The sequence below is a fragment of the Erpetoichthys calabaricus genome, chromosome 14 (assembly GCF_900747795.2).
Source record: "Erpetoichthys calabaricus chromosome 14, fErpCal1.3, whole genome shotgun sequence".
Lineage (NCBI taxonomy): Eukaryota > Metazoa > Chordata > Cladistia > Polypteriformes > Polypteridae > Erpetoichthys > Erpetoichthys calabaricus.
In genome coordinates this window covers 69,027,904-69,053,536 of record NC_041407.2, presented here as the reverse complement: position 1 = coordinate 69,053,536, position 25,633 = coordinate 69,027,904, and the positions used below count along the sequence as shown (strand labels likewise).

The 25,633-nt window shown below is 36.5% G+C and overlaps 1 protein-coding gene across 1 annotated transcript in view; it reads right to left on the bottom strand.

Annotated features, from left to right (window-relative positions):
* LOC114664355 (ephrin type-A receptor 7-like) overlaps positions 1–25,633 on the bottom strand; it is a 584,483-nt gene that overhangs the window by 37,563 nt on the left and 521,287 nt on the right. The window contains exons 9-10 of the mRNA XM_051919080.1: positions 14,184–14,309; positions 3,346–3,531 (exon numbers count right to left, since the gene is read on the bottom strand). Coding sequence (XP_051775040.1) covers positions 3,346–3,531; positions 14,184–14,309 — 312 coding nt within the window. The remainder of the gene's footprint in view (positions 1–3,345; positions 3,532–14,183; positions 14,310–25,633) is intronic.

Here is a 25,633-nt window from a genome sequence, read left to right as displayed (position 1 = left end):
ACTGTGTCTCTGTGTTCTTAAAGAACTCGTCTTAAAGTAAGAGTCCCGATCCACAGTACTAATTCCCCTCATAATTTTAAACATTCAATCATGTTACCTCTTAATCTTATTTTGCTTAAACCAAAAAGACTCAAATCTTTTAATCTTTCCTCATAATTCATCCCCTTTACCCCTGAAATCAGCCATCTGCTCTTTTCTAAACTTTCTCCAGCATTCCTATGTTCATTTTGTAGCCTGGAGACCAAAACTGTACACAGTACTCCAAATGAGGCCTCACCAGTCCGTTACAAAGCTTCAACGTAACCTCCATTGACTTGTACTCTGCACATTGTGCTACATAATCTAACATTCTGTTAGCCTTCTGAATGGCTTCTGAGCTCTACTTGGCAGTTGATACTGTCATGTCCACTATGACTCCTAAATCGGTCTCATAAAGTGTACTTTCGATTTTCAGACTTCCCATTGTGTTTTCACATTTAACATTTTTACTTCCTACATGTAATACTTTAGATTTACTGACATTAAATTGCATGTGCCACAAATCCACCCAAGCCTGTATGCTGTCCAAGTCCCTCTTTAATGATTTAACAGATTCCAGATTATCTGCCAATCCACTTTGCTTGGTCTCATCTCCAAACTTAACCAGCTTGTTACTTCTATTTCTGTCGGCATCATTTATTTACTGTATGTATATTAAACATAGCAGCGGCCCTAGCACTGACCCCTGTGGAACACCACTCTTAACATCTGCCAATTCTGATGAGGTTCCTTGCGCCATAACTTGCTGCTTCCTGTGCCTGATCCAATTCTGCACCCATCTACAAACCATACCCTGAACTCCCAATTTTTTAGTTTGGTACCCAACCTCTTATGTGGCACCTTATCAAATGCTTTCTAAAATTCTAGCTAACTAATATCTTATGCTCCACTTTGATCATATCCTTTTATTGCTTCTTCATAGAATTCTAGTATGTTAGTAAAACACGAGCTCCCTCTTCTGAACCCATACTGACTGTTCAGTAAAACTGTTCTTGCCATGTGTTGCTCAATCTTTCCCTTAGTAATTCTTTCTATTACTTTACCTGTGATGCATGTTAAGCTTACTAGCTTATATTTGCTTGAATCTTTTTATATAATGGGATAATATTTATTACTTTCTAGACCTTCGGAATTTCTTCAGTGTGCACTGACTTCCTAAAAATATGCATCCAGGGTTTATATATGTACTCACTAACCTCCTTAAGAACTTGAGGGTATATATTATTTGGTCCTGGTGATTTGTTTAATTTTAGCCTATTTAATCAATATACAGTATGTGTCTTTGGGATGTGGGAGGAACAGTGGAGCACCTGGAGAAAGAGCCCCATGAATTCAGTAAATAACACATTTTTGTAACATTTATTTGTTTTATTTATTTATTATTTATCATATGTAGGTTAACACAATGTCAACATTACAATGAAATGTGAATGACGAGAAAAAACAAGTCACTCAGCCTAGTTCTGATAATGCTAAAAAAAATTTTAAAATAATGTACAAGTTAAAAATAAACTAGCAATATAAAATAAAATGTGTACGTTTTAAAAGAAGTTATAGAGCAATATGAGTTGAATGAGGAGCAAATACAATGACAGTTATTGCACAGATAATGGTTTATAACATGCATGCATATTCCATAAAGTACAAATGCATGTTCCAGTCAGTATTCTGAGTGTGTGCAGGTACAGTTTGTATGTGAGTAGTGCAATGTAAATGTAATGCAATGTACGTGTGATGTAAGTGTATGTAAGTGTTCAGGTGTTGCTGTTGAGGAGTCGAATGGCCTGGTGGTAAAAACTGTTCCTAAGTCTTGTAGTCCGAGCAGCCAGACTCCTGTATTGTCTGCCAGACGGTAACAAGGAGAACAACTGGCGTGCTAGATGGCTGTGGTCCTGTATGATGCTGCTTGTCTTACGCAGGCACCGATGGAGGTAAATGTCTTCAATGGCAGGGAGACTCTTGCCCGTGATGTACTCTGCTGCCTTCACCACTCTCTGTAGTGATTTCCGACTGCTGGCAGAGCAGCTCCCATATCAGACAGTAATGCAGCCTGTCAGCAGACTCTCGACCACACTCCTGTAAACGTTTGAGGTGATGTTGGCATTCATGCCAACCCTCCTCAGGAAGTAGAGCCGCTGGCAAGCTTTCCTGAGCACAGTATCTGTGTGAAGGGTCCACGAGAGATCCTCGGTAATGTTTACTCCGAGGAACTTGAACCTGTTAACCCTTTCAACCCTAACATGACAAACACTGCAATCAATTATGTTGTATATTATGTCTGTAATAATTTACACCACTTTGCAGAGATCTGTTTTGACTTTGACATTAAAGAGCCTTTTTTTCTTAACCAACGTCAAAAGAAGCCAAATGAAGTCTACTGTGATTCAGGTTTGTATAACAATAAAATGTGAAAACCCCCAAAAGGGTGAATACGTTTTATTTATATCTATAAATAAATACTTGAAATACATAATTGTATATAATATTGCATGCTATGTGTGCTTCTTTGTGTGGTTATGTGTCTTTACTTGGTATTGCATTATGTTTCCCGTTCTTCGGAGACATGCAAGTAAGAATTTCATTACAGTATGTGCACATGGCAGCAGACTTGAACTTGAACCAAATTTAATGCAGAGAAAAATATCAAACTCTCAGTCAGTAGTGATAAACACTGCGCCAACCTGCTGCTCAAAATCTCCAATTTATCCTGTTTCTTCTCATATTTATGGAAAATGATTACATTTTAAAAAGAAAAAAATAAAACAGATACATGCTAAATTAATATTGTTTGAAAATGGCCAAAAGCATCCTTCAGGAATAATAGAACCTCTATTTACATGATAAACAAGGATTGAGAGGCTCCCACTCAAAATCGCATACCCTTAACATTTTGTCTTAGATGTTGTGAGTGATCAATTAGAATCATTTTGGAAAAAATCACATCACATTATCATCCAAATTAAACTGATTTCAGCGGAAGCAAAATGCTTCTAATTACTTGCCCTGCTTTTTTCTTACATGCATTGCTTAATTATCTGTTTATCAGTTGCATTTAATGTGAATTGCAAGAGCACGGCAAAATGCTTCCCATATCTTTAGCAGAAAAAAGAACTGCAGAAGTAAAAATAAAAAGAACAGAGAAGCTAAAAACATAGCTCACTGCTGTGATCTTCCAGCATATCTTAGCATAAGAGTTCAGTCTAATCTGATTCTTAAGGAAAGCAACCAACATTTATTTTTCCCCTACTAAGCTCCTTTCTACATACACTCCTTTTCCACAATGGAAAAAATCTCAAAAACACTTACCTCTTGTAATAACACCTTCAAGACGAACAATATTTGGATGATCAAACTGGCCCATTATGCTTGCTTCAGTCAAGAAGATGCGCTTTTGTTTGTCAGAGCAACCCGCTCTGAGTGTTTTAATTGCGACAGGAAGTTCTCTCTTACTTGGCAGCTTCAAGCATCCTCTACAGACTTCTCCAAATTCACCTGAAGAATGCAAATCAAATCTTTCAGCAGGACAGAACAGTCAAAGATATTTTTCAGCTTACACCCTTCCTGTTATGACCTGTGCGCCCTTGTATGTGTGTGTAATTTTGACACAATTCTAGAACATATTACTCAGAAGGATTTGCTTAGGGTTTCTGGAGACACGGCTGCATCATTTCATCAATTCATTTTTTTTTATTATTATTCCACATTGATTGAGTAACCTCCCATAGTGAAAGAACATCTGCTGTAAAAATCAAGATTCAAATTCTGTATATCCAACAATATCTTATTTCATTTCAGGACTCTAGTGGGTTAGAAAGCTACAGATTGGGTAACCAGTTAAGCCAACTGCATGTCTTTGAATAAAAAGATGTCAGAGGCTTCACGGGAACCTTTCAATAACTTGGTGGTAACATGTCATTTCTACATAATAATTTAAAAATGACAGGCAAGAACACAAAATTCACTTCAATGCTTTGAGTTATATTAATTCAGGAGCAAAAACTTCATTTTCTCCTTTAAACAAATGTATAAATAAAGCAGCATGTTCATAAAGAGTTCTGTAGTCTCAGCTTTATGTTATATTAAACTTGGTGTCCAGTGGTACCAATTGATATAAGAAGGAGGATGCTATGTGTGGTTTGGCACACCCTAGTCCTTTTATGTTGCCCTTTATCTGTTCTCCTTTATGCCCTTCATAAAAAAATAGACAGTGAAGTGGGGTACTGAAGGTGCGCTGCTTGCAGAATACAATCAGAATGAGGTGACAATGGAGGTGTAAACATTTTTGGAAGGAAGTTGAGTGATTTTCAAACTAAATATTGAATTGATGGCTGATAGCATGATAACATTTGTGCTTTTCGTTTGCAGTAGCATCACTCTGGGAGTAAAGGAAGCAGCTGTGAAAACGGAATGTGACTAAAGGAATGGCATACAAAGTACTGTGGGCATACTCCTGATTTACATTGTCTGGCACTTTGAATGTATACCATTAAGATTTGCTGTCAAATAACACTTCCAATTTTGATGTAAAACTGATACTCCCCTGTTAGCTGAAATCATTTTCCCAAACATTTTGACATGGTTGTGATACTGATAACAATGTACAGTAGCACGTTTCCAGAAGCGCAATTAAATAGAAAATTACCCATGTCACGTATCACAGGAGTGTGCCGGAAGCTTTGCACTGGAGGTAAAACTAAGGATGGCATTAGAAGAGACACAGACACTAACCTCTCTACCTTCTTCCACCCGAGAGGAGAACAATCCTACTCAAGATGTGTGACCTCAATTCTAGACTGTTTCGGATATGGCATCAACACCAAATAAAGGAAGAGAATCAATCGGATGTCAATGCAACTTGCCACACTTGCCCACTGAAGTAATTTATTTTGAAGGCTTTACCTTGCTAAGAAGCTTACTTATGTTCATTTATTTTGCTTTTCATTTCTCATCGTTTATTAGCATCAGTGCTACTAAATGGGGTACTCCAAAAAGACCCTAACCATTTATGTTGCCCTTTGCTCTCCTTTACACCCCTCCTACTATAACTAAATCCAACAAAGCAATTACAATTCTTGTCTGCTTTTAAACCCACATAATCCTGGTATTTTGGTCATGGGAGTTGGAATCTTTGAAAGCATTGGGCACAAAGCTGGATTCCATCCAAATGAGGCCACCGTTCCATTACAAGCACACATATGTTCACACTTATACTGGGTCAATTTAGACTCATTAATTAACTTGTTGTGAAAGTTTTTGGGCTGTGGGGGGTAAAAATGAAGTATCAGGAGAAAAAGTCCAGCAGTTATGGATAAAAACATGCAAACTCACAAACTCGACAATCAGGTGGGTAATTGAACCTAGTCTCCAGGAGTTATGCAACAGATACACCAAGTACTTCACACATGTGCTGTCCATTTTGGTAATGTACCTACTTAAAGCTTTAAGTATCCAAAAATAAGATGAGTCTTGATTTTCCAACAAAAATAAATGGGTAAAACGTCACTTTCTGGTAATCCATTAGGCCATTCTAAGAAGCAAGTAACTCCATCATCTATTTGAAAACTGCACAGGAATGAAGAAGAATCTAAAGATAAAGAGCTTTTGTTGACACATACAGAATTGTTTTCATGGAGTCATCCAAGTCTCATGTGTAGTGACGAGTGTAACAATTCCCACAAAACTGAATTTGCAGCAAAACTATGTGTTTTCTGTGTGGTGACATTTTTCTGTAAAGAAAACACTGTAATTTCCATGACGGTGCATTCTAGTGTGCCTTCATTTGGAATAAATGCAGAATGTCATATTTTTAAAAAGCAAACTGTGCTCCTCTGCAGTGATATGAACATGATACATACATTTATTTGACTTTACTGGTGGGTGACAGATTTTATGAATTACACAGCTGCAGAAAAGAATTAAAGTAAACAAGGAAATGTGAATGAGGCTTTAGAAAGTAGTATTCCAACCCAAAAACATTCACAACCTCTAAAAAAGTCTTTTTAGTAAGTTTTGTGTTTCACAATTACAAAATCGACTAAAAAATTAACTTTAGTGTCATTTTCACAAAACTATATATAAATCCATACTTGCTTGTTTCTCCTGCAAGTACTTATGTGAGTTGTGCTTGGCATTGCTGCCTCACAGCCCTAGAGGTTGAGATTTGATTCCTGGCATGGTCGCTGCCTGTGTCAAGTTTGAAAACTTTTCCCAGGTTTTCTCCAAGTATTCTGATTTTCTTCTGCAAGATAGATCAGGCGGTTGTCTAGTATAGATATGTCATGAATTTGTCCAGCAACTGACTAATGTCTCATTCATTTCTGGTTCCTGCCTTATGCCCAGTGATTCTAGATTAGGTGCCCGTTCCCCATGACACTGTGACACACTTAGCTGATTTAGAAAAGGAAATAACTTGGATATTCTCATCATTTTTTCAAACATATAGTCTTTGACTATTTGACACAAATACTGTATATAATTTGGCTAAATATCAGGATCCTGCTTGTGCAAAAGCAACATTTACAGTTTGGTTTTAGAGAAATTTTTCCTAGAATGCAACTCCAAATGATGCCACTAGGTATATGCTTTATGGCTGCTTTAGGTTAACATATTTCTCCTTCGCTCATTTTGAAAAGCTAGAATCAGAATCTGGAGATCTCATTCAGTTTCTAATTAAATTAAAATAAATAAAAATAAATTAAATTCTTTGCATTTATATAGTGCTTTTCTCACTACTCAAAGTGCTCAGCAATTGCAGGTTAAGGGCCATGGTCAAGGGCCCAACAGAGCAGAGTCCCTTTTGGCATTTATGGGATTTGAACCGGCAACCTTCCAATTGCCAGTGCAGATCCCAAGCCTCAGAGCAATGAACAAAACCAAGCACTGTGCAGATTCTTTGGACTTAAACACACCCGTATGTTTTTCTTCTTCTTATAACTTAAAAACTAAAATTGCATATCACATTTTAGAAATGCCCATTAAAGTTTCTATATTATAAAACTTTAGCTGAGCCATTTTTGAATGGTGCTCCTCACATTCAGATATATCTCCCAGGTTCCTTTAAACCCTTATAAAGACTAGCAGGATTTTCAATTTTCAAATCCTTTCCCAGTCTGCTGGTAGACCTATGTTTTTTCTTCTTACTGTATAAGGATTGCAGTATGTCTGGAAAATATTGTGAAAAGTAGTAAATCAATTATTTGATTTAGCATCACAATTAAAAACCACTTTATGTGCACCTTATGACCAAAGTGTTTTGCTATGATCTCTCTTTTTATAAAGGATACTTAACATTTTAAAAATGCAGTTTGGGTCATGATTTTACACTAATTTGGACAAGCAAACCTCAATTCAATCAAAATAATTGGTATTTAGTAGTGAAATATATTGTCATTGCAGTATTCTTTACCAAATTGTTTATGAAGATTTGACAATAAATATATAGTGAGCCATTTTCAAATTATTTGGATTAACTATCATGAAATTTTTAATGTAATATGATGTGTAGTATTTTTAAAACCAGAGTTGATAAAATGTTTGAAAACCAGATGTCTACTTGTTTGTTGGCATCTTTTATAGTATGAGTTGTTGAAACCTCAAAGCACTTGGGTTCTTGTGGGCTGGAGAGTCTTTAATGTAGAGTTATACACCCTTCTTGTGCTTGGTGTGTGTTTCTTCTCTGAGACCAATTTGCCGTATAATTCTGCTGCCGTGTATCTGTTAGTGGCAGTTTCTGACCTGGGTGATATAGAATACTGCATGAAGTGCCACATTCTTGGAAAGGTTTGGAGTGCTCTCAGACTTCCAAAATCTGTTGGCTGAAGAGCTCACAAAATAATCTGAAGCCCTTGGCAAGACATTAAATCAAAGAGAACAGACTAACTTTGATGGAAGAGACACTTGCACAGCAGTGTGAAGGTTTTGCATGATTTGCCAATAAAGAACATAACTGTGCTTGAGCTGCTCATATTCATTCATGAAAAGCAGCTCACGGGGATTTATCCAAATCTATGGATGACCTTTGGGATTTCTGTCACTCCTCCAGAGATAGTGGTTGGAGCAGAGAGGAGCTTTTCTAAACTTAAGCCTATTAAGACTTACCCGAGGACCACCATGACACACGCCCACCTCAGTACTCTTGCTGTCATTGGTGTCAACCATGAGGTTTCTGGAAAGAGCTCCTATGATGATGTTATTGATAAGTTTGCATCAACGATGGGTAGAAGGGTCAGGTTTTAGACTTGGAGGTGCAATGGGCTTGTAATGTGTAATAACATGTTTCAGTTTGGATTCAAATAGTGAAAATCCTGTGTGTATAATATAAGCTTTAATTTATACCTGTAAATAGTTGTGTGTAATGTGAAAATTGTTGGAGTAATTTTTTTAGTATTGCTTGGCAGTACTTATTATAACTATAATTGTTGGACCATTTATTATTGCAATTGTTATAAGTAAGTTTTTTTGTTTTAATTTGTATTTTTAACACTATTTCAATAAATTGCTGCATATTGTACCACATTCAAGTTAAACCATATAGTTTTACCTGGCAGTGGGGGGTGTGGATTTGTGAAGCATTTGCTTCAAGGGTGGTGTCTGGATCTTGCCTATTACACCAAATATGACAGGGCTGCTGCAGTCTATTACATATTGTATGTACTGTATGTGCATGACTGCACTTCTTTAATACCTGAGGTGAATCGGTTTTGCATACTGGGCTTGCTTCCTGCTTCCACTATAACAGTTGTGCTTTGCCACCCTGACCACAGTAAGTGAGCACAGAAAATGGATGCTTCCTCAATACAACCAACCTACTAAATAAAAAGGAAAGTTTAAAATAGTGTCTGACATAGGAAAAGCTGTCTGTCAGCTTTTCATGAGAGAACTACTTAGATTGGGTTTTTTTATATTATTTGCTTGAACATTCTTGTTGATTTTGTGACTTCTCTTGTTGCGCTAAGTATCATAGTTCACTTGTGGCAGCGATTTATTCACGCGAATCTGAGAGAGAGGCAGTGGGCTGAGGGGAGGGGGAAGCAGATGGGCCCACTTCACTCACCATTCAAGTCGGCCTGATGTGGCATTGGCGGAGAAGGTTTTAATCTCTCAGATTCCTCTAATCGTGACGGACATGCCCTTTCAATTCAAGACATTACAGTTGCCGGTGAAGCTTTGCTTTGCAATGTCAATTAACAAGGCCTAGAGAGAGAGAGACACTCAAGTTGGCTGGGGTTGATCTTACCTCATCATGCTTCTCGCATGGTCAACTTTACATTGCTTTCTCCCGGGTTAGTTCCTCAAGAAACCTATATGTCCTCGCCCCTGATACCAAAACCAAAAATACTATATATCAAGAGGCGTTCAGATACGAAAGCTATCAATATAAATTCTTCTCAATACAAACTACATTTTTTTTTATTGATTTTTAAAGTTTGTCCTGTTTCACTATACATGGGCAGAGCAGCGTGGGACAGCTAGTTAATAATTTAACGCCAACTTGGGTTCACTACATATATGAACATTTTAAAAAATGGAAACAACAATAAGACTGAAAAACTAACAATATTATTAGTACATTCAATTAAATTGCACATTTAATGCATTAAATGCAACCTAAAGTGCTTTGTAAGAAATTAAAGTTATAATAATACTGATTAACAAATGATTAGCAAAAAGCGATAACTATTTTCATTCACAAGTTAAGTCTGCCTGTTTATTAAATATTAAATACTTATTGACAAAATTAACGAGTATTTCAATTGTTTGCCTTTTTTTCTCTTTAGCTAGAACCTCTAATTTGATGGCAAAAACAGAAATTCTGAATGCAGCAGGTGAATTCTGTCTGACAGTCTGCACTGCAGTTTCTCCAATACTTGCTTATTAAACAGCTATGTCAGATTTGACTGTTGGAACCTTCTTGTTTTTAATGTATCACTAGCCATTGTACCTGGCTTGACGTGGAAGAGTGATACAATGCACTGTGACAAACAGACACACTCAGTAGTAAAAGCACGTTTAGTTCTTTATCTTTTTTGTAAGTGGTAGCAAACCCAAATAAATCACTAGAACTGGTCAAGTTCAAAATAAGCCTTCTATGGCCCCAGTAATAGAACATGTATACCAGTTAGCATCAGTCAGTGGTGGTAGGCAAACCAACCCCCTCTCAACTCTACAGTAAAAAATGTAAAACAAACACTATAAACAGTTTTAAACTGATCACCAAAAAACTGTAAATAAGTCTAGTTTTGAATGTAAAACCACAGAGCTTCCTGGGAAGTTAAATCAGTTTGACGGTACAGTATGTTACATGTGTAAATTAAATAAAAATTATGTCTGACACTTATGACCTCCTCAATGTGGCATGTATTATTTTAGTATTATTTAGCATCTAGTGCTTCTGAGCTTATGGAGGCCTTGTGAAATTTTACTGTGAAATTAAGTATAAAATTTAGAAAAATGGAAGTCAGTTTGCAGAAAAGACCAATTTGTAGAACAGTAATAATAATTCAGTAGCTCAGTAATGATATGGAAAATGTTGCAGAGGGTGTAGAATGCACCATAGTCATAACATTCAAACTCGATCACTGAGAGAAAATGAGGACTGAGCGCAGGGTGCCAGATTTCACAGACACTTTGCAGCCCAAAAACAGTCAAATTACCACCTCCTATAAAATGTAGCCCAACATTGTTTAGTTCATTTCAAGTCGGTGACATGCTACACAAATACTCTCCACCACATCCAAGCTGCAAACATCTATAAATACCAATCCTCTATTAAGCGAATCGATGACTAATTTGAATGAGTAGGCGGGGCATGGCAGTTAAATTTCAAGAGTAATTATCCCAACTGGATGAGGTCCGCCAGAGGCTACAACCTACAGAGTGACGCCTTTAAATGGATTTCTTTCAATAAAAGTAATGACTAGTAAAAAAAAAAAAAAAGACGACAAGAGCCTTTTCTCTATATAGGTTGTATATTTTTTTGAAGACGAAACAACATAACAAAGTTAGTGAAGGGCTTTGTCAGTGTGTATCTGAAAAAAAAAGTTAAAGGTTATTTCCATGGTGAAAAGGAAAGAAGGTAAGAGACATGACATTTTGACTGTATAGGCTTCATCAGTTGTGTTATCAAAACATTGTGTCACTTATCTCCTTTCCACTTCAGCATGGAAATAACCTTTAACTTTTTTGTATGTATGAGAAATGTGTGACACTGTTAAACTCAAGCAACACAATTCTGAATGTCAGGGTGAAATGCAACACATTTTCTATACATAAAAGACATCTTTTTACAACTATGCCACCATAGTTTACTAATTTACTATAAATGTGGCATTCAAATAAGAAAGGATTATTTATCAAATCTGCTAAAGCCTTTAATCATCATTATCAGGATTATGTTCCCACAATTTCCAATACATTTTTTTCAATTTTAAAAAATATTTTAAAATTTTTTTGACATATTTACAGTACAAAGCAGGGTCTGACAGTTACTGCAAAAATAATTTCTGTACTGTACTTTTCTTCTTTACAAGCTGTAATTGGTTGATACCCACTGCAATGTCCAATTTCATCAATAACTGGCTAGAAGTAGCTGTGACTGGTTGAATGAACTATAACTATCTGTGAAATTGCCAGGTTTAAAAAAAATGAAGGGGGCTGTGTGACATTTCACTGTCATAGGTTGGAAAGAAAAAGAGGCTAAATGAGTGGTGAAAATACAGATAAACATTTTTGTCTTTACAAAATCACACACATTTATTAACCTATATTCTAAGTTAAAATATACTGGATATATTATAGTAATGTATGTGCATCGAAGGATCTCTTCATAGGCTGAGTCGCGGTATATAATAACCCTCCAAGATGAGAGGGTTTGGCTGCCGCTAACATTATCATCTCTTTCTTTCTCCAATAAGGGAAACTGACTCCACTCCTTCCAGTCCAGCTGCCATAAAAACCTGGGCACCCTGAAAAAGGACATCATTTACTGGCTCAAGTGACCTGCCAGACGGAGATCCGCTAGCAATAAATTGACTACCCAGCCCAACCTTTAAGCTTATGCCTGAGTTTTTCCCTCATAATGGGACACACACGCTGAACATTGTTTTCTTTTGTTCAGTTTTGCTTTTGTCTCCAGACAATAAATGGGACGACCTAATTGACACCCCAAAATTTCTTGGAGTCTCGAGTGTTGCCATTCCTGCACCCGGCCACAATACATTATATAAAAGAATAAAATATAAGATAAAAAAGATAATCTAAATAAACAAAGTGCCATTCTTTCTGAGCAATTACCATAAGGCACACTAGTTGATACGTAGTGTTATTAATTTAGTATTATTTCAGCAGAAAAATGAGTTTGTCTCAGATTTAATTTTTTCCAGATATTTATACCAAGTTGGACTGTACCAGAAATAACTGCAAAGTTTTATAGAAAAAGATACGGTGGTTTTTGGGTGCTGCTCTAACAGACAGAAATTCAATTATATAAGTATCTATCTATCTATCTATCTATCTATCTATCTATCTATCTATCTATCTATCTATCTATCTATCTATCTATCTATCTATCTATCTATAGATTTCACAATTTGAATAATCTTCTAATTGTTGGTATCGTGAAGATTTCTAAACCAATCCAGCAGAACATAAGTTAAAACAAAACAATATAACATTTAATAATGTTAGAATTACATTTAAAAAGACAGAAGAGGCTGTTTTTTTGTTTTGTAGATTGCTACTGTGTTTTGATTAGAAGTCAGCTTTGAGTCTATGGTTATCCCAAGATACTTCTAACTCTGAAGTCACTATAGTGTTGTCTTTGATAATGTGTTGCATTTGTTTATCATTTCATTACATTTATATCTACTGACAATCAAACTTTGCTCCTCTTGCATCAATGACCAAATATATAATATACTACAAAAACACCCTTCACAGTATTAGACTGCCACCTTCAGTCTGAATCGTTGACACCCAGCAGGATGGATCTGTAGGTTTTTATGTCTGCCTCCATATCCCTGGTCTTAAATCTGCATAAATCAGCACAATCAGAGGCCAGGTGATTTTGTTCAAAGCTTCAGTGCTGTATTTGTTGTCTGATATACTTCTCTGTCCACCACTGTTGTATCGGGTTGTAGCCCATTTTTTACTCAATTCAAGTGATGTGGGCCTATGTTTGCCTCTATGTTTCCAATTGTTTTTAGAATGACTGTTCAAGTTAGATTCAGCTCTGACACTGTTGTGGATGTACAGTAATTTCCAGTTTGCCTGCTGTTCTTTATACACCCACACCAAGATATTTGGTGCCCTCTGCTATGTTGTCTTTAGTCTCACCCATTATCTCTCTCAGTTGCCCACTTGCACAATCTATACCTGCTTCTTTCCTTTAAGCAGAAGTGTCTACGCGTTTAATTATGGAAGTATGTTTAATGATTCTTAGTTAAGTGGACTCTCAGTGTAAAATTATATTTAAGAAAGAAGCCTAGTTTTCATGCAAGAATGTAATCTGTGGAAGAATGGTGTATCGGGAAATTTTTACTACATTCCTTGATTATCCAAGATCAGAAAGGACTTCTGCCTCAGGTAATCTTCTTGAAGTGCTAAAAGTTTGACACCCTAAATTCACTTCAACTGCAATTGTCATTATGCAATGGCCTGAAAATTCAAAATCCAACCTGACACACTGGAAAGTGAAAATGAGGTTTCACTACTAGCGCCATTACAAAGGACCCATGCTTTTACTGCCTGGGGTTTTCCTTCTAAAGTTTAATGGGCTGTTAAATCTACAGCCTTACCAATTTCATTCACTTTGTATGCTGTAATTAGCAGAGTATAGCAAGTGAAGTCTAAATGACCAGCTTCACTACCATCATGGATTTCAGATGAATTAATCTGTATATCTAACATTTAACATTTCAGTAAAATTTAGCCATAAAATTTTTTTATGCAAGTTAAAATGCATGCATCCTTAGTCTCATCATCTACATATCCAGTAAAATAATGTGGACATGAAATGAAAAAAAAATCTTAGACACTGTTTAAGAGGGTTATGAATTCCAAAATGGTTTAATCATATGGTATTTCTATCATTGGGCAGAGCCATAAAGATCACAGAAAAAACATAGAGAAACATGATGCAATATTACCTGTGCTGATAATCCTTTCAATTTTAATACTGGAATTGTCCAATTCTTTAGCAAAAAGGCTGACAGCCTGGATCAGGTCCTCACAGGTCTCAGGATCAATGTAAGTGCGTCTGGTGGGTATCTTAACTGCAAAATAAAAAGAAAAACATTCTGAATATATGCAGTATGGACAGGGGAAGTCACATACTCTTTTTAAGAGAAAGAACATTCTACAAAACCTGTAGTACACCTGATACAGATAAAAAAGGAAAAGGGCTGCAAGTAAAGAACCTTGGTTAAAATGAATTACATGTTGAGACAAAGAAAGCTTGAATCCTAACACTTGTGCAGATGAATATTTATCTAGTGTTCTTCTGGGGCCTCATGTATAAATAGGGTGTATGCACAAAAATGTTGGGTACACTCGTTTCCACGCTCACTTCAAGATGTATAAAAACTAAACTTGGCGTAAAGCCACGCACATTTTCACGGCAGAATCCCCCCTTGCAAACGCATTTTTCTACTCATGTTTGCAAACTGGAGCCACCCGGCATCAAAGCAGTGCTACTGTTTCAGTGGTCTACTTTTCTTTTTCAGATACACACACATGATACGGGTTTTATCCAATACACCAAAATTAATTGCATATCGTTTACCAAATTAATTCACTTGATTGTAATGATTCTGTAACAATACAATAGTGCTTTAGCGTTGTTAGAAGACATTGCAAATGGAAGAATTAGAAGACAGCGTGTATTTACATATGATGACTGGCTTCTAAGTGGATTTCGATTTCCAAGATCTATCCTCTTGAAGCTGTGTGCTGAAATGGTGCTGGCTTTACAAAGGCAGACATTGAGGAATTGTGCTTTACCTGCTCATTTGCAGGTTCTGTCTACTCTCTGGTTTTTATCCCCAGGAGCTTTTCAATCTGAACTTGCTGACCGATCAGGTATTTCACAATCATCACTGAGCTGTATAGGATGGTATTATCCGCTTCTCATTCAAATAAATAAGATTTCTTACACTGTGGTTGAACTGGCAAACATAAAAGTGCAATTCGCAGCAACGTCCGGTTTTCCAACTGTAATTGGAATGGTCAACTGAATGCACATTGTTATTGCAACGACGCCGGACAAGTTACATCAGCCAGCATTATCAAATGAATAGGCTGACATTACATCATATATATCTGGAAAACCTATAAAAACGGCAGCTCTGAACAGTTGTAGGTGTTTTTTTCCAACTAATGCAGCAGTCCTTTTAAGGATAGTGAGTCACCTGAAAGTAAAGACCAGAGAATCGATCCAATGTGGCACTTGGTGCTGTCGCTACACTACAAAGGCACCTTCAGAGAATGAATTTGTAAGTAGAAAGCATTTCCATTCTATTAATGTGCTACTCTATAGTCCACAGAAAGTGTGTCACAGTGTATAAGAATGTACCTGAAGAGATACGCTATGATGAACCTGACCCTGAACTACCAAAGATCAACCAAGTCGGAGAGTGTTACAACTTAATTTGAATGTAATTAGCTGAATGTAAAAACATGTAATCAGATGCAGCATTTATTTTTTAACCAATTCATTTCTTTTGTGGTCAATTTCACATTATATAAGCCCTTATATTCCTTAGTTCAGTGGCCACATCTCTTACAGCATCCACTACTGCATTTTGGGACTCCAGAACAGCGTCTGTCCTCTGCCACGCTTTTGATTCTTATACCACTGTGTAAGCCAAGAAATAGTACATTTTTCCTTACCTCCACTTCACATTCGGTAAAATTCTTCTTTATTTCATGTGCCCTTTCCATTGTTTTTTAAACAAACACTGAACAGAAGGTAATATTTATATTGATTTGCAAATTAAAATAAGCAAAATTCTGGGAGGAGTCGGGGTGGTGCTGTAGGTATATGCAAGAGCATTAAATTTCATTGGGGTTTGTAAAGGGGAAGTGCATGGAACTTGGCATATGCACAGATTTATGCATCTGGATATATATATATATATATATATATATATATATATATACTGTATATACAGTATGTATATATATATATGATTCTCATCTTTTTGGTTTCACAACCCACTTTTTCCCATGTTAATGTCTTTGCAACCCATCAATGGGATATGTGGGGTGGGGATCCCTTCTGGCTAATTGAGCCCGATCACCAGAGCATGTGGTACAGTATGCATTTGGTATAATCAAGCGCAGTTGGCAAAGTACCACCATGCTGTGACCCTCTACCAATATAAATAATAGTAACTTACAACCCTCTGGTGGCAGTCCCCAGTGGTTGAGAAACACTAGTGCAGTGGATACTAGGGCAACAATTCGAGTTCCTGTTCGTTCAGTGATTATGTGTGGGAATTCTCTCCATCTGTTCATGATTTTTCTCTAGATACTCAGATTTACTTAAAAATCTAAATTGTTCCAGCCTGAGCCATTTTGGCAGTTGGACTATGTAGTCCAACAAAGCATCCCAATCCTATTAGCCTTATTTTCCCGAAACAATACTGAGTCAGGTTTCAAGGTCCTTAAAATGCTTCTCCCTACTACACTTATTGGTAGTTTATTCCATGTGACGTAGATCCTCTATGTGAGGAAAAACTTTCTAAAATTTGTGCAAAATCTTCCCTTTACAAGTTTCCATCTGTGTTTCAATCTTCTTGTTGAAAAACTTAATTAAAGTAAAACCTCCAATCATGTCAAGTGTTAAATATCCATTTGAAGATTTTGCTCCTTCAGTCCTTTCTCCTCACTGGACTCAGTGTGTTAGATAATGGATGCAATTATGAAAAATAATTTGTTGAATTCTAGGTGAAATGACATTGCTAATGATTTCAGAATTACAGTCCTTCTCTATTGCTTGTTAACTTTGTAATTTCTAATTACTCAGATATATTGTATGTTAATGTTAATACTAATAATAGTTATTGGGTAGGACTGCTGCCTCAATGTTGGGGTTTCATTTTATATTAATGACTTTGTAAGGATTCTCACTCATTATTAGTGTCATTAGAATGGTGAAGTGAGGACCAAGGGAGCCTAGTGTCAGGTGTCAGACTTATCTTCAACAATTTATTAACAATTTTTTTGTGTATTTTAAAATTTTTTGTACACTTTTTATTCAATTTTTGAGTCACTGAGAACTGGAGCTTGGACAGGGTTCAAGTTCATCACAGACAATAGTCATGCACACACCCAGATATGCTCTCACCAACCCAGTCTACAGTTGTCAACTAACCAATTGGCACTGCTGTGGCATGTGAGAGGAAAGGTGAAGTTTCAATATAAAAAACAATATGAATAAAGGGAGATCATAAAAATAGTCCCTAGACAGTGACTGGCACCAGGATTTGCACCCAGTCTTCTGGAGATGTAAGCAATAAAATGTTGAATGCAAAAAAAAAAAAAAGTTACTTATCTGTCTCCAAGCTGATAGTATTATACAGTAATATTGATAGCTACTGACAGTACAGTAGTCTCAGTACATTGAATTATTAATGTAGACAGATAGGAAGTGCTGATCATCATTGTCTCCAGAGGGACCAAAAGTACTTATTGAGTGACAGAGATTTCTTTAGGGATGCCACAGAAAAGAAGTCAGATTTCACCAGTAACACTAAAGGTTGAGGGTGTTATGCGAAGTTCTGTGTATTTTATGTTGTATTGTAACTTTTGTAAAATTTTGCATTATTATTTTTCATGTCAATGTTATTTTTCTTGATTTCATATATGATTTTCTACGGTCACTTTAAATCTAGCTATGTTCTTTTTGGGTGGAGCCCCAGGAGGCAGGGCCTCCCTGATTTTATCACTGAGTCCTCCCTCCAGCTGAGTAGTTGGGAATTATTTGTCTGTTGGAGTTTTCTGTAAGTAGAGTTGTTGGATTTTTCTTGGCTTTTCTCTGGATTTTTGATTATATTTTACTTTGTCTTTAGGATTCTGTTTTTGTTCTTTTAAGCATCTCCTTTGTGCCTCTTTTGTGGTTTTGAGATTTACTTTATATTTTTACTGTTTTTTCATTTTTCATTTGCCTTTTTACTACAAACCGAGGGTTTATGCGTATATTCAACAAAAGGTAATTATATAAATATAATGATAGCATTCCTATTAAAAAATGCCTTTTTTTTGTTCATATTTTATATATTGGCCTCAGTCAAACCAATGTCATTAAATTCATGATTAAATTTCTTACAGCTCATGCCAAGTTATGATATTCTCCTTCATATTGTAGCTTTTACTCAATTTTTAAGGGTTTATTGATTAAAATCCAACACAAAATAAATACTGGAACAGAGAAGAAGCAGAACAATTATGAAAAGGAATTAAATTGGCAAAACTGTATGAAATCATTTCTAATAAGTTAGCTATTTAATAGAAATGCTTTTTTGAATTGAACCTCTTTAGAAAAGAAAGAAAAAAACAATCACAGTCCTGTTGTACAAAGTGTCTTTTTAAATATTGGATGCTAATAAATGTTATAAATACCTACCATACTGTTCACTACCATGTCTTAAAGACACTGTAGATTGTTCCAATATTAATTATAATACATATTTTAAAATTAAGCAGTGTACCATTACATCTAATGTTGCTTTTTTTTGGTACAGTCTTGGGAAGATAATGCCAATACAAAGAACTTGAAAAAAAGGCTGTCATCTTAAGGCATACTTGTGCAAAGTGGGCCAATTTAGGATCAACAAGTAACCTAAACTTGGGAATAAACCAGAATCTCTCCTATTGTTGCCTGTCATCTGACTTGCACTGCTCTGACTCTAACCCTTCATCTTCCAAAATGAAGATCTAAGAGGAGCAATGGCCATGGTAATCCCATCATGGAACAACTGATAAACTGTTGTTTGTACCAATATTTGACAAGATATACAGTAGGTATATGGCAGCCTAGTATCCAGTTTGCTAATCTAATACTTGCATTCCTGCTGCTTGCAGATGATCACTGGAATGGTTCACAGATTAGTGTAATGCAGCCAAGAATGTCCTGCTCGTGAAGAAAAAGTGGCTTGTTGCATACCTGTGATTGGATGAAGAGCTGCCCCAAGTACTGTAGGGACTTGTTCATGAGTGAGGGCAGAGATTATCATAAGATTGACTGACAAATCAGTCCATCAGAATTCTTTCAACTCATTTACAAAAGATGAATGTGAGGACGCCAGTGAAAATTAAGGATAAAGTGCATTCAGTATTAAAGTTTTTCTGATACCTAATTCATCTGACTGTCCTGTTATTCAAATCAGTCTTGTTCATTCGTTATTGTGGCAATTACTGGTGTTAAGAGGAGATCCATTTAGTGACAGAGTCAATTAATCTCTCTGGTCTTTCAAAATGAAATATAGCTTATGGATTTACTCTGCGCAAATGGGCAAAATTTGTCTAAGATAAGTTTCAACAGTGTGGATTCGAATACTGGTTAAATATAAGTGGGATACCCAGTACTGCTTGAGATGGGGACACCAACTTAATGTTGGAACAAAACATAGCCTATGGTTTTAAACTGTAATAATAGGGAACCCCTGCAAGTTCTGGTGGAGATAGGCTCAATGGTGTGGATATGCCTACCAGACAAAAATACACACACAAACAAACGCATATTCAGTTTTAAATATTGCTTTTTTGCTGGGAGTGGATTATTCTTTTTTAGTGCCCCATTAACCAAGTAAAAAAAGTGCTGGCGATGGTTACAATAGATAAAAGATAAAATTCACACATACAGAAGGTAACCCAGGCAGAAATCAAGTAGAGGACCAGGTGCTAGATTGATATTTCACACTAATTAAATATACTTATACATTTTACATTGCAGTTCTCTTGATGGTACAAGCTTCTTGCTGTAGCCTTGAATATATTTATTGGAGTATTAGTTGTCTTAGTAAATATCAATCAGGTATATTCCATATATTTGCTGGATAGAATATTAAGGTTCTCTTGAAAATTTCCTGTTATAATTGAGTAATCTTAACTCTTTTTATGGCTCAAACATATAATCTGATCAGTTTTAACTCTGTCACAATAATTCCCAATCATTCTGTCAGTAAAAGGAAAATGTGAATTATTACTTCGCATATTTTTTAATAAGTAAAAATTAAAGTGCTGATACTCAAAAACATTGTACTCAGCTTAATTATTGGCCAGAGAAGTCACTACAGTTTTAAATGGAACAGCAGCACATGGTTAATGGTGCTAACCAGGAAGCTGGCATTAATTCCAGGCTTAGTTACTCTCTGAGTGGGGTTTATACCTTCTACCTGAGTCTCTCTGGGGTTTTCTCTCTGGTTTTCTTCCAATGTGCAGGTGAATTGGCTCAGTATCAGCAAATCTGAGTGCATTTTGAAGTTCTTTTTGGCATTAGGGTCTTTGATTTCTACTCAGCGTTCTAAATTTGATGATTGTGCGGATTGATTTTTGGTTAAAACTATGGCTTTTGTTTGACCTTGTTTTCTTCTTCTGGTCCCTTTACTTTAAAATCACTCTGCCCCATATGAAACATAACACTAATTGTGTACTGTCATATTAAATGTAGTTACATTTCTTGTTCTTTATGGGTGGTGTTCCAGGACCACATTTGGGTCATCCCTTCTGGCCATTTAAATTGGCTGAGAAGGCTCAGGAGTTGGGAATCATTTGTTTGTTAGAGTTTCAGTTAGTATTGCGTTTTCTGTGTTGGATTCTCTGGATTTTTAATTATATCACAGTTTGTTTTAAGGATTCTGATTTTTGGATATTGTTTTGTGACTTATTTGCTGTGAATTACCTTTTTAACAATTCTTTTTTGCCTCTTTTGAGCTGTACTTTGTATTTTTGCTATCTGTTGTTAATACTGATTTTTTGTTTTTCCGTTTACTACAAACCAAAAGTTTACTGCCATCTCCACTCTTGTGGGGCTTTTGTTATATTTCCTACTGATATTTATAGTTGTTTTGCCAGCTCCCTATTTTTGGCCTGCTCCAGGTGCAGCCAGCAGTTAACCTTAGGAGCATAGCTGGGTTAAGACAGTGAAGATCAAGGCCTGCTTGAGTAGCAGCTTTTGAAATCTTCACATCTATGTTGCCTTGGGGGAAACTATACATCATGGCAAATGGAATTTCTGACAAATGATGAGAGAAACAAAAACTAGATTTGTAACCAGAAGATTACTGTTAAAAAAAAAAGTTTCACACTAGTCATTCCCTTATTATTCAACAGAGTTTAGACACATGGCCTTAACTGTGCTGCCATCTTATATGACATGGCTGATATAATGCCACAGGTCACATGGCACAACAACGTTGTATCACAACAACCCAACACACAAAAGTGCTACCTATAAAAACCAGAAGCATAAAACGGGGGCAAGAAAACAAATAAAAGCACAAAATGATAGTGCTTAAAAAAATGCGTTGTGCAGAAAGGTACAGATGATGACATCACCATCAATAAAATAAATAAAACAATAAACAATAAAATGAAAAAACACATTATTTGTACAATTCTGATACACTGGACTTACTTAGTTTCTATTATAAACAACTTTTATTTAATTTTTTCTGAGTTTTCCTTGTATTTTTATTCAAAGTTTAATGTGTATAAGAGGGATATGAAGCTCAAAGTATCTATTTCTGACAAGAATTTTTTCTTTTAGATTAGTTTTCATAATGCTAAAACTTTTTAGCATTCTCTTGCCATTTTCTTTTCCCTTGGGTTTTACAATTTTGAGGAATTTTTGTTGACAGATACAGTGCTATTGTTAGGCAGGGTGAACTGGAAGTGTGTGGTGTGTGACATTACTGGGTCGAATGTATAAAAGTCAGCGTTGTACGTCTCCTGGGTGTCTTTGATTGCACATACAACATGAAAAGTCTTGTCAGAGTAGATTTTTTCTTTATTTGTTTTTCAGGTTAACAGTTCTCTGCGTGTGTTTTCCTGACTAAGAGTTTCATTTTAGTATTTGGGGTTAGATGTCACAGCTTATTGATTTTCTGGTATCAGAATTGGACTAGTTGTTTGACTTCACTTCATCTCTTAATCTTTGATTCAAAAAGTATCTGAACACCAAGTCTATTGAAGTAAGAGTAGTCATATAGAGAGGAGAGATAAGTTGATTTTATTTTAATTAAAAATCTAAAATAAACCTAATTGGTTCATGGTGATCTGAAAAAGTATAGAATGTGTTTACAGTAGAAATAATTGAGAGTGCAAAAACACAGAATAAAAATTCAACAAGGAATCTCCTGTAATGAATAAAATAAAATTTAAATTCTTTAGCAAAACAAATTCAACAAAATGCCTCAAGTCCTGTCACTGACAAAGTAGTCAATTCCTGCAATGTGAGTGGGTGATTTATTTCAAAGCTTTAGCAAGCAAAGAAACCTTCAGCTCGCCAATATGATGTTGCCTCTGTTCTTCGGCAGTCATTCCTATATGAGCAAAACATGACCACAGGCAAGCTGTCAGATTAAAACATTCAACATACTGTTAGGACATAGTTTGGAAAATTTCTGATGGTAATCACTAATAGGTGAAGAGACATGCTCAAGAATCAGCTTTGATACTTTCATGTAAAATAAAAGTCATCTCACTCTATACTGTGCTTTACCCAATGAAAACCTCTTCAAAATTATGTACATAGCTGCAATGTATAGCTTGCTTGGTTTTGATGAAGTTGTCAAGATCCTCCATTTCCTCTGTGTAAGTATCTACACCCACATTAAGATCAGAAGGCTAGATAAACTGCTTCTCAACATCCACTGATGTACGCCGAAGACAATTTAAAAGTCAAGGTGAATCTGTTCTTAAATTACATATTTACCTTATTGAATATAACAAGTGTGATGTGTTGGGAAAACTAACTTTAGAATGATAACCTGACTTTAGTGTCAGTCTAAATGGGTTATAATGGGGATTAAAAATGCTCAGAAATTAAAATATGCAAAAGAGAAAAGAACTTGATGAGTACACATCCTTTTTGCTGTTGTGTATTTATAATAGCGAGCATGTTTATAATTGTTTATTGTATTTTAAAGATACGTCAACATTGAACTGGATATTTAAAAAAAGAAGCAGTTTAAGCACGTACTCTCTGCATTGTTTTCAGGGTTTTCTCTGCTGAGTTTACTTTGGAGTTTACTTAACCTTCCACCTGGAGCCTTTAGGAGATTCTAGTAAGTGCTAATTCAACGACATTTACTCTGTGATGGGGGTGTATTTATGTCTTTTCACAAAGCTGCCAATTCTGACGTGGTTTTGAAGCGACATCTCTGAATGCAAGCTGAAGCTTCTGATGACGTTTTCAAGCACTATCACATATATCCTTTATGCGATGTCAGAAGCTTGGTTTTATTTACACAAGCTTCCTTTATGGAGACAGGGATATACTATATGAGCTTTTGGAAGACTTTAGGAGACATTTGTGGTAAAGTGAGGTCTGCAGCTCATTGCCTTTTAAAATAAATAACTTAAGGAGGGGGCATAGTAGTGCAGCTGGAGTTGTTCCTGGGCTCGTTGCGGCGTGGGCATTTCTGCACTTAAGTGCCTAGGTGAGGAATCGTCCGTGTCCGTAATTGATGCCAGGAGCTGTTTATTACACACCTGTGCCACGTCCCCACAAATATAAGGAGAAATGCAAGCATGAAATGAAAGGGGAAAAGAAAAAAAGGAACAAAAGTTAAAAGGCGTCTGAAGTGCAGTCTCGGGTAGGATGATCCGGCCACTTAGAGGGGAAAGGCAGCATGAACAAGGTCCCCACGAAGAAGTGTAGGTTGCGGTGCTTTAGGGGCTGGTTTGCTCCACTGAACAATGACGTAGAGTAGGGCAAGCATGGTGGATGACCTCCTCAGGGATCCAAGGTACAACTGTGAGTGCGTGAAGGATGATGGATGAGTGCCGACCTCGGACAGTCTGGTTGGGCTGTGAGGAGACAGCCAAGACGGGGTTGGGGGATGAAGTTTGTGGCTGCTGAGTCTCCACCGGCTGCGGGAGTTATGGGTGACCTGGGGAGACGAAGAAGGAGGTGGGTTGGGATCTGAAGGAACCAGTGACTACATTTTTAACCTTTGCTTTTAAAGGATTTATTTATTGAGTTTATATCCCCCATTATTCACTCGTTTTTATGGATTATTTGTGGATTTTTTTGAACACTGCACTGTAGAGACTGTTTTTGGTTTTGCTTTTATTCTTTTTAATAAAAGCTCAGAACACTTTTTTGTACACCATCCCCTTGCTCTATGTGTGATTTGTCCCCATCAGCCAGCTCATTCTGTCATAGCTATCGATGGTGTTGGGTTTGAGAGGCTCCCAAATGTGAAGAGTGAGCCTGGAGTGGACCAGTATCATCTCAACATTAACTCCTCACCCTTAAAAAAGACTAGGATGAGACAGGGAAACTCCAAGAACCTTAATAATAAAAGGACAATATGAAAGTCAGACAATTACCTGGCTACCACGACAGAGAGAGAGCTAACTAGAAATCAGACCAGACCATGATCTAGCTACAGAAAGAAATGATGGCCTGACCAGAGACTTTCTGTAACTACTAAGATTATGAGCCACATGGAATTGACATACACAAATTGAATGTGTTGTTGATCTTCATCTGCTTTTAGAACTATTGGATAATCCACGTTGTAGTGGAATGAAAAGACACATCTTCCAGTTGCTTTTTTTTATGGAATTTGGTATAATATTTACACATTAAAATTTATTAAGCCTGCTTTCCTGTGTGTATGTTTCGTTCAATTTGTTTCACCAATAGGTAAGAAAATGAGTCCTTTTCTCAGCTAGGTCAGTCACGGGTGTATTAAATAAGCTGCCGTGCCAGTCATACCTGGGTGAAGCCGGTAGACTAGAGTCTTGGGTGCAACTGCACTGTATCTGTGAACTGTGTATGGTTGGTAAGTGCATGAGTAGAGAAAGTATAGTGACAGAGGTGTCACATAACAATAGTCCACAGGAAAAGAATCTGTGCATTTAATAAAAAGGGATTCATGTTTTAAGGAAAGGTGGCTCCAAAAGCCTTCTCATGGCAGAACAAATGTCCATGTCAAAATTTTTCCTCGAGTATAGCTCAACGCATGTTTCATCTATATCAATAGAAGCACAGCATTTCCAGGAAATTCCTTTCATTTCGTTGCCACCAGGAAGTTCAAGTTTGGAACATTTGGCTTTAACAAAAACAAAAATGTAGTAATTTAATTGATTAGAATAAAAGTAAGTGGTACAAGTGCTTAACATCCCCATGAACACAGCGGATGTGTACACACTCTGTGCTTGTGTAAGGTATCTGCTGGAGCACATCATGTTGGATCACACAGAGATCACTACCAGAGTCCAACAGGGTCAGGACCTCACACCCGGCTAAGCCAACCAAGACCTTAAAGTTACCCTTTTCCAAGAATTTGGCCTGAGAGCAGCAGACCTTGGCCAAGCTGCTCTCCAAGGACTGAACAGGTGGGAGACAACACTACCTAACCAG